This window comes from Pelobates fuscus, chromosome 9 (genome assembly GCF_036172605.1).
Source record: "Pelobates fuscus isolate aPelFus1 chromosome 9, aPelFus1.pri, whole genome shotgun sequence".
Lineage (NCBI taxonomy): Eukaryota > Metazoa > Chordata > Amphibia > Anura > Pelobatidae > Pelobates > Pelobates fuscus.
Window position 1 is genome coordinate 142,022,150 of NC_086325.1, and position 10,023 is coordinate 142,032,172.

General features: G+C 38.7%; 1 protein-coding gene across 2 annotated transcripts in view; it reads right to left on the bottom strand.

Annotated features, from left to right (window-relative positions):
- Nucleotides 1–9,021, bottom strand: part of ZER1 (zyg-11 related cell cycle regulator) — a 491,045-nt gene extending 482,024 nt beyond the window's left edge. For both annotated transcript variants that reach the window (XR_010085304.1, XM_063432624.1), the window contains exons 1-3: nt 8,821–9,021; nt 1,191–1,440; nt 217–367 (exon numbers count right to left, since the gene is read on the bottom strand). Coding sequence is in view for 1 of the 2 variants with exons in the window: in XM_063432624.1 (XP_063288694.1) it covers nt 217–367; nt 1,191–1,348 (309 nt within the window). In the remaining variant the exon portion in view is untranslated. The remainder of the gene's footprint in view (nt 1–216; nt 368–1,190; nt 1,441–8,820) is intronic.
- Between the last annotated feature and the right edge of the window lie 1,002 nt (nt 9,022–10,023).

Here is a 10,023-nt window from a genome sequence, read left to right on the forward strand (position 1 = left end):
AGATATGTATGGCATTTGTAGTCTAAAAATAAAGGGAAAAACATATGTAGATGCATGATGTAATGACCTGTTAAATGAGATACAATTTGAACTCCACTTTACATTAGATTAGAAAATACAGTGCGGTTTATAACAAACAATTCCTACCTACTAGCAAGCACAAAACATTTGAATGAGGTCAGGGGTGAGATTTATAGTATATGATTCCCAGCTCACCTGCTTACGGATGGCCTCCAGGTCTTGATCTTGAACAATATCCTCCCGCAGATGAAGACGAGTAAGTCTTGTGCTCTGCGGTTCTGAGAACAGTGTGAAAAAGCTCTCGTGGGGTTCAAAGCCGCTATCCGCATTTACCAGTTCAATGTACCTAACAAGGGCAAAATTATAAAACATCCAAATGTGCGTGTCAGTGTGTCATTTAGTAAACATCTAGATTACTGCAGAAAGAAAGAAACCTATATACTGCATTAGATTTTAGTAGAACTCCAGTTAAACTGTCTGCTGCATGTAATTCCTCCCAGCATGCACCAGGCCTCTAATAGTTACCCTTTTCTGCAGCTTCTATAATAAATAGTGCAAGACTATGGTAAGACAAGTAACAACTAATGTGTCCTAATATAACAGAGTTGAATGGCTAGTAAGTTGCAATCTATAAACAAAATAGTTGTAAAAATTATTAAACTAATAAAAAATAATTTTAAAATAAATATTATGGTTTATTGTTTTACGTTTATTTTGTTTCTGCAACTGGACAAGTTTAATTTAAAAAAAAATATTTTTTCTTATACTGGATACATTTCTAAAGGTTAATAGATATTTTATCAAACATCAACATACAAACAAGGCACATAACAGACATATCGCACATACTGCTACGTGGACGTACGTCATGATATCGAAAGAAAAATCCCACAAAATATAATGTGTGAAAATTAGGGGTGCCAAAGCCAACCGGCATTGGTACCAGTAGGGCTTACATTTCTTTGTCTCACACTATCCATTTCACCTCCCTAGGTTCATCCAGATGAAGCCTACAGTGAGCTGAAAAACTAATGTAAGCAAAGGATATTTTTTTCCCTGCCCAAATATTTCCTTTTAAAAAGTTTGAAATGAATACAGTCCTCATCCAATCTCTTGTATTTGCATTATTTGCCACCCACTACTACACTATATCAAGGATCTTTACATACTCGTTCACTAGACGATCAGATATCTCGCTGGGCAGAAAGATGTCTGGGTGAAGACGGAGGACTTCGTTGTCAAGGAGGTAGCAAAGGGTTCCCTTAAGGTTTCGCAGGCAAAAGTCCGTGCATATTGTCATGAGTGACTCTGGGCTGTCAGAAGCCATTTTTTTTATACTATACAGAGGTATAGTTTTAGAAGAATAGTTCCCACACAGAAGGTGTGGTTAATGTTTCTGGAACATCAGTGGGCAACAGCCTGTAACAAAAAAAAAAGAGAGAGAATAAATTAACATAAAAAATAAGGCAACTCATCCACGTTATAGTACCCAGAGTAAGCAATGTTTCAGATTATCTATTTAGATAACAAGATGGGCATAACATGCCCACAAAACCATACAGTGTGCATACTTTCCATATCACTATAACACACCCTTTTTTTAAAAAATTTTTTTTGGTTTTCAGATCACAAATCATCCTTATTTAATAGGAGCACTAAACTTGCAATGAACATCCCTGGTCTAGTCTGCATGTATGTCAGACAGCTAATATCTACTATCAACAGCCCACCTGTAAGAGCAGTCCAGTACCGAAATGCCAGCAAGTTCTCTCTTCTAAGGTTACCGAGATCTAAAAAGGACCACAGACGATAGGTCTGCATTGCACATTGTGTGTGTGTGTCTAATCAAAGTGTAAAGAAAGTTACTTCTTGCATTTTCCTACAATATAAAAATGTGCCGACGCAAAAAAATGAAGCAATGTATTAACTCCTGAAGATTCATGCTTTATGTAACCTGTTTCATTGTAATAATTACATGCTCTTGCACTCGTTATTGTGACGAGGCAGGAGAATTTGTACACTTGCGCACAATAAAAATAAAGAATTTTTAAAAAAAAAGTGTAAAGAAAGTATTAAAGGGACACTATAGTCACCTGAACAACTTTATCTTAATGAAGCAGTTTTGGTGTATAGAAAATGCCCCTGCAGCCTCACTGCTCAATCCTCTGCCATTTAGGAGATAAATCCCTTTGTTTATGAACCCTAGTCACACCTCCCTGCATGTGACTTGCACAGCCTTCCATAAACACTTCCTGTAAAGAGAGCCCTATTTAGGCTTTCTTTATTGCAAGTTCTGTTTAATTAAGATTTTCTTATCCCCTGCTATGTTAATAGCTTGCTAGACCCTGCAAGAGCCTCCTGTATGTGATTAAAGTTCAATTTAGAGATTGAGATACAATTATTTAAGGTAAATTACATCTGTTTGAAAGTGAAACCAGTTTTCTTTTCATGCAGGCTCTGTCAATCATAGCCAGGGGAGGTGTGGCTAGGGCTGCATAAACAGAAACAAAGTGATTTAACTCCTAAAGGACAGTGAATTGAGCAGTGAAATTGCAGGGGAATGATCTATACAATAAAACTGCTTTATTTAGCTAAAGTAATTTAGGTGACTATAGTGTTCCTTTAATTTTAAGCAAAAAGGTACAATGTTTCCCATCTCAAAATGCATTGCTAGTATGTGTTCAAATCAAAATGGTGCACTGTGAGTGGAACAAGCATGCAATTTATTTCTTTAGAATCGCTAAATACAATGAGCTGTCTTTTTCTTACAATAAATTAATAATTATTTAAAGTTTACGGGAATAATCACTTCCCTGGAAATTAAATCCTTATAATAAACTTTAAATATCACTACAACTTGTGTTAAGCTTTTTTTCACGTCATGATTCACTTTCATTAAAATGTATGTTAAAATATTTAGCTATTGAAATCACAATCTAGTTCAATCCCAGCCAAGGGACAAATTACATAGCTGACTATTGCAAAGAGCACAAGTAAAAATATTACAAATCCAAAGTGATAGTCTGTCATTGAATCCAACGTAATACCGTATATATAGTTCTCAGCCACGTTGCATTGTCAATATGTGCACATCCTGTATATTTTGCATAATGGGGGGGGATCTTTGCAAGAACAGGATGACGTTTGGGTCTTGAGCTCTCCATTTATTTATTTTTAAATTCCAGGATCTCACATCTGTAATCCAGAATTGGAAACTGGATTGGTATAAAGAGCAAAGATTCTACAGCAACATATAAAAGTTATCTTACTAGCGATAAACGACATCTCCCAGTATCCTTTGAGATAACGCACACACAAATGCAAAGGTTACACATATCTTTTACAAACATATCTCATAGATCAGTGTTGAGATTTCTCAAACAGTCTATTAGCAGCTTGTCTTACTCAATCTTGAACTTCTGTTAAGCTTTTTTTGTAATGTTTTAGGGGAGTGGTTGACAAAAATTACAGATGGTTTTGTTTCTCGAAAAGGAGACAAGGAAAACTACAACATGCTCGGGGACTTTTCTGGAAATGTATGCACGCTGATCTAAACATGTTACCTGAGTGACTCACAAGCTAAAATTGCTTTACATGCATTTAGTAGGAGCCAATTTCTAACCTTTGTACTGATTGAGCTCATTGTAAATATATGGAAAACACCTACCCATACCCTTAAGGTCTCTATGGACCTGGCTCTCTATAAACATATTAACGTTGAAGTCTGACAATAGCAGTAAGGCACAATTCAATATGCAGGCCTAAAAATAGATTGTCCTACTATATGAGGGCATATGGGATTTTGTTTCAGTAAAATTGTCATTGTGAAGAACTGATCGGGATATCAGTATGCTTTATGCCGAATTTATGCCAAAGCTCCTGAACTGATTTTTTTTGTTTCAATTTGCCCATTTTGGCCTGTGAGCATTGGGGCAATTTTGCCCATCTTGTGCAGCCTATCACTATTGTCCAAACTTGGATGGATTTTGACAGGTAATCCAGAAGTGATCATCAAATCTGTGGCAAAACAGTGGTGAAGGCACACAAATACTTATTGAACAATAACTAATACAATAGGCTGGTGCTTAGAGTGCCCTTAAAGGGACAACATGGGCAGCTTAATTTTTTGCTTATTGAAGAGATCATGGCACTAGCATAAAGTCCCTGCTTTCTCTCAATTTATTTTGATTCAATCTGCCAAAAAAGTAGAACTCAAAGCTCCTCCTTGCACTGAGATGGAAATCACACTTCCTGCAGTCAGCACACATGGCCCAGGAACAGGCACTTGTCCAAAGAGTGACCTGTCTTACGTAACCCTGCCAGCGCACTCAGCACCAATTATCACAGAAACAGAAGACCAAAGCTTACAACTCCTATTTGCATTGATGTACCAATAAATACACAACTGGAACCAATAAATACAGTAACAAGGCAAATAATTCAACTTTAAATATATTAAATTATACTATAAGCTGATATCATTATTAAAAGGATGCTCCAGTTCCCAAAGCACGTCAGCATGCTGAAGTGCTTCAAAGGTTAACTGGATGCCATCTGTGCCTTTTTTTGAAAAAAATAAGTGTCAATTTCAAAACAAATTGGTACTTTTATAAATCCCCTTAGCAACACCTCTGGGTCTATCAAACACAGAGCCTGGAGTTTTTTCTGATTAACTTGCTGTGGACTGGAGTCCAAAGTGGGTGTGACAGCATCTCAGATAGAAGACTTGGTGTGTCTGCTGTATGTCCCAAGGTTTCACTATGAGAAGCATCTCGATGGGCACAAATCAACATAGATGACTTCACAGGAGGCAGATCTGGCTCCAGCAAGTAGACTCTCCTGACACTGTGCCCAATTAGGGGGCAATCTAATCATAATAAGGAAACATTAACGGAGGATAACAGGGGGGTGAGGGGTGGAGTTCAAAGAAAGAAAAGAGAGAGAGAGAGAGAGAGAGAGAGAGAGAGAGAGAGAGAGAGAGAGAGAGAGAGAGAGAGAGAGAGAGAGAGAGAGAGAGAGAGAGAGAGAGAGAGAGAGAGAGAGAGAGAGAGAGAGAGAGAGAGAGAGACAGAGAGAGAATAGTCAGTGATCTTTATTGTGATGATCGTTTAAAAAATATATATATTTTTAAATAATTAAAATTATTATTTAAATTATTAGAAATAATTAGATTGAGCTAAATTGGACATCATTCAGATGATTAAAAGAACCATTTCCTACACATTGGAATCATGGGAGCTACTCTGCAAATTACGGACACTGACTGGCTGGTGATATCACATGTTCTTTGTAGTTTTTTTTTTAACAAGCAACTGGCAGTGAGGGTTTGACAGCTATGACATCATTGCAAAATGGCTGCCGAGTCTGCCAATCCTTCATGTGACAAATCCAACTAAACTTACTATAGCTCAGCTCCATGAAAATTATGTTGCATTATTGTTTTAAATTGATTTATTAAAAGCTATTTTTAAATGCTGGTGTCATTAAAGCAGCTGCCACCTTTTGCAAAATATATAAAGACCGGTGATGGTGACATTGCCGCTTGCAGTGCAGTGACCCGGGGATGCAGGAGAAGCTAGGTTTTATTTACCTGATGCTGTTCCTTGCGGCTCAAGTCATGTCCATCTGATGAATGCGCTTCAGCTTCTTGGCTTTATCTGCCAGGAGCCACATCAGTGCTGTGCTTTCACATGCGCAAGAGTACAAGACTGATGTCTATGGAGGTTCCCGCGAGAGCTTGACAGCTGTAGCTCCGCCTTTTCGGAAGATGGTCATCGCCCGTGAGAGACAGGTTCAGGTAAGTAGAACTCACCTTTACCTGTCTCCACCCCGCCCACCGGACCCCCAGCGGCAATGTCACCGTTGAGGATCTTTGTGAAGTCCCCCACACAGTGACAGTGCCGCTTTAAGATCAATGTCAAATCTCTCCAGTTCTGATCTATTCTAAACTTTGCTATTTTGGAGTATTTTTTACAAAGCTTTGTTTTCAATTCACTGCATGGTGAATAAATTATATTTTTATTTGACAGCTAATACCTTGGATCTCCACATGAAAGACTAAGGTTAGCAAGATTTTGCACAATTAAAGACTTCACCACCCCCCTAATTTAGCTGTATCCAATGCCTTAAAGGGACACTGTAGGTACCCAGATCACTTCAGCTAATTGAAGTGGTCTGGGTGCTGTGTCCCTATTGCACTTAGTGCTGCAATGATAAACATTGCCGTTCCATAGAAACCGCAATGTTTACATTGCAGCTCTAAGTCTGCTCTCTGTGGCTGTCTACCAGGAATTCAAACGGACGTTTTGTCCAGTATCTGACACTGGACGTCTTCACACTCTACATGAGCACATTGAGCGTCAGATTTTTCCCCATAGGAAAGCATTAATTCAGTGCTTTCCTATGGGGAAGTCTAGTGCATACGTGGCATTTGCCATGCATGCGCATTAGACCCCGCACGTCGTGAGACGAAGGAGGGGGTGGAGCGTGGACCCAGGGCCGAGGCACATCGGTGCTTGGAAACGGTAAGTAAATAAAAGGTTTTAACCCTTTATTTACCGGGGAGGGGGAGCACGAGGGAGGAACTACAGCTCCCTAGATGCTTTGCATACTTTTAGAATGCCTTTAGAAATACAAATCATCATGGGAGCTGTAGTTTTAAAACATCTGGGGATCTACCTTTTGGGCACCCCTGTTATAGATCAAATGCTGCATATTTGGGCAGCATTTGATTGGCGCAGCACAGCATTTTGTTGCGCGTGCACACTAGTCTTCTAATGGATGCAATTAAATCATCAACACTGATGATCTCAGCCAAAGAGACAGAATGGCTGCAAGGAGATAAGTGCAGCATGGGCTGAGAGGTAAGTAATACTGACCTTTCAAACATTCTGTGACACCTACATAGGTAGCAGGACTTTATAACATAAGAAACACATGTTTATATTCCTAGCGCTATAGTGTTCCTTTAACCCCTTAAGGACACATGACGTGTCTGACACGTCATGATTCCCTTTTATTCCAGAAGTTTGGTCCTTAAGGGATTAAAGTGAAACTGAAAAGTTCTGCTTGTTTAATGCTGGGGGGTTTTCACATAGAATAGTCCCGAAAACTCAAATGCAAGGTTTACAAATCTCGACAAATGTTTAGATTTGTGAAATTATATTAAATTTCTCAGCAGTTTGGGGAAACCAAAAACTTTTTAGGACACAAGTGGATGATACGGAATAAGAGGTTTAATAATTTCCTTATGTCGGGGATAACCCAAAAGGTAGATCCTTAGATGGTGTATAACAATTTTAATGACACAATATTAGTCCCCAGAAAGGCAAAGCATCATGAATATTATAGCGTTAAGACATCTGGGCTAGGGAGCTACCTACTCGGCACGCTTACAATATGTATTAATAATCAAAGTAGAACAATATATGTCAATCCATACAAACCATGGTCATAGGTACATATACATATATATATTTTTTTTTTTTTACATTTAGGCAAGAAAAAAGTTGTGATATTAAACTGCCACATTATCAAGTCCCACCAAATTCACAATAATTACTTATTTTAAAGGGACACTATAGTCACCAAAATAAGTTTAGCTTAATGAAGCAGTTTTAGTGTATAGATCATACCTCTGTAGTTTTACTGCTCAATTCACTGCCATTTAGGAGTTAAATCACTTTTGTTTCTGTTTATGCAGCCGTAGCCACATCTCCCCTGGCTGTGCTTGACACAACCTGAATGAAAACAAAATAGTTTCATTTTCAATCCCATGTAACTAACTTTAAAAGTTTTTATCTCCAGATTTGTAAATTGAACTTTAATTACATACATGAGGGTGTCTAGGGTTGTATAAACAAAGTGATTTAACTCCTAAATGGCCACTAATTGAGCAGTGAGATTGCAGGGGCACGATCTATATAGCAAAACAGCGTCATTAAGCTAAAGATGTTCTGGTGACTATAGTGTCCCTTTAAATATAATTCAATTGGCAAATGAAAATAATACAATTATTATATTACCACAGCTTGCATTAAATATAGTAACACTTGAACTAGCTCAATCACATGATTTAATCCTTAAAAATAAATAAATTCCAGTTATAATAACTAATTCTTAAACCATGCCGCAATGAAAACCAAATAGACTATACCTAGGCAAATATTCAAGTTAAGAATACAGTTGAACTTTTGGTTTTAATCGTTATTTTTTTCCCCCCTACAAATACATTTTACCAAATCATGACTTTTCAGCAATTCAAAGCAAATTTAAATATTTTAGGCCAAACCATTGAAAACTGGCAATGGTTCTCCAACGGCAGCTATATTTCAACGCATTTATTATTATATCCTAAAATATATTTAAAAAAAAAAAAAACAATGAATTTCTTAAAAATCTACACTTTAGTTAGTGACCTTGCAAATCAGCAATCCCTGTGTTCATTTTGCAAAAAAAAATATTTTTCAATTAACAAAAAAACAAAACAAAGAAAACCTCACTATTTTTGGTAATACATCCTGATGCACTTATATTTATGTCATTTCTGCATCAGTCAGTGAAAATCCAATCCAATATAAAAGGTGTTACCCTCATAAATATCACAATATGGCAAAGGAACACAATATAATGAAGGTGTAACCTCCCACAATAGAGCATATGCCATTACCATAAGGTGTTAAGGTCCCCCAGTAAATAGCATTATATGATAACAATGTGTCAGTAATTAGCTCAGTACAGCCCATAGCCCCTGGTAACAGATGTGATTGATTGCCCTATATAGAGACATGTTCTTCTCACCCTAGAAGACCTTCCGGTTTTCAGTACACCCAGAGGAGCAGTCGGTCCGTCACTTGAAAGCTTCCCCCCTCGCACACCGTCTCCGTGTGAGTGTAGCTTTGGGGTCCGGCCCCGGTAGGGTTTCGGGTCCGGTGTCCGGGCCGCATTCACAGCCGTTCCTCCTACTCACTGGGCATCCTGCAATCTCGCTGTCAACAAATTCCGCCGTCACTTCCGGCCTGGTTTCCTTAGCAACCGGGGACAGCGTCTGTTACAACAACAAGCCGGCCGGGAACACAGAGCTCGGGCAGGAACGTTCCGCGCGAGCAGCTTCCTCTCCCCCCAGAATAATTACACTATAACTGACAGGGTTATTAATGATTAAAGTAATAATTATAGGGAATGCCAGAGTGAAACATAGAATGTGACGGCAGATAAGAACCATTCGACCCATCTAGTCTGCCCAATTTTCTAAATACTTTCATTAGTCCCTGGCCTTATCTTATAGTTAGGATAGCCTTATGCCTATCCCACGTATGCTTAAACTCCTTTACTGTGTTAACCTCTACCACTTCAGCTGGAAGGCTATTCCATGCATCCACTACCCTCTCAGTAAAGTAATACTTCCTGATATTATTTTTAAACCTTTGCCCCTCTAATTTAAGACTATGTCCTCTTGTTGTGGTAGTTTTTCTTCTTTTAAATATAGTCTCCTCCTTTACTGTGTTGATTCCCTTTATGTATTTAAATGTTTCTATCATATCCCCCCTGTCTCGTCTTTCCTCCAAGCTATACATTTTAAGATCCTTTAACCTTTCCTGGTAATTTAAAGCGGCACTGTCACCCCACTCCCTGCCTGCAAAATGAGTATTTTTATTTATAGAGATAGAATCTTTATGAAATACTCCTATTGACTGTGTTGGAATTTCACTGACATTCTATCCCAGTCAAAAGAAATACTGATACAAAGTGGGGGGGCTGCTTTGTCTCAGTATATTTCCTATACCTGACACCTCTAGCCCGCCACCCCCCATGCCCACCAGCCGACGCTGGTGAGGGCTGCTGGGAAACTAGCTTTGGAAATGGTGGATCTTGCGGGATCCTACATAGACCTCTGTGCTGTACTTACGCGCATGCACAAGAATACAGCTGTTATGTCAGCTCCTTGCAGCTGAAGCAGAAGAGGACCCCCCCCCCCCCCAGTAAAATGGAGACCCAGTAGCG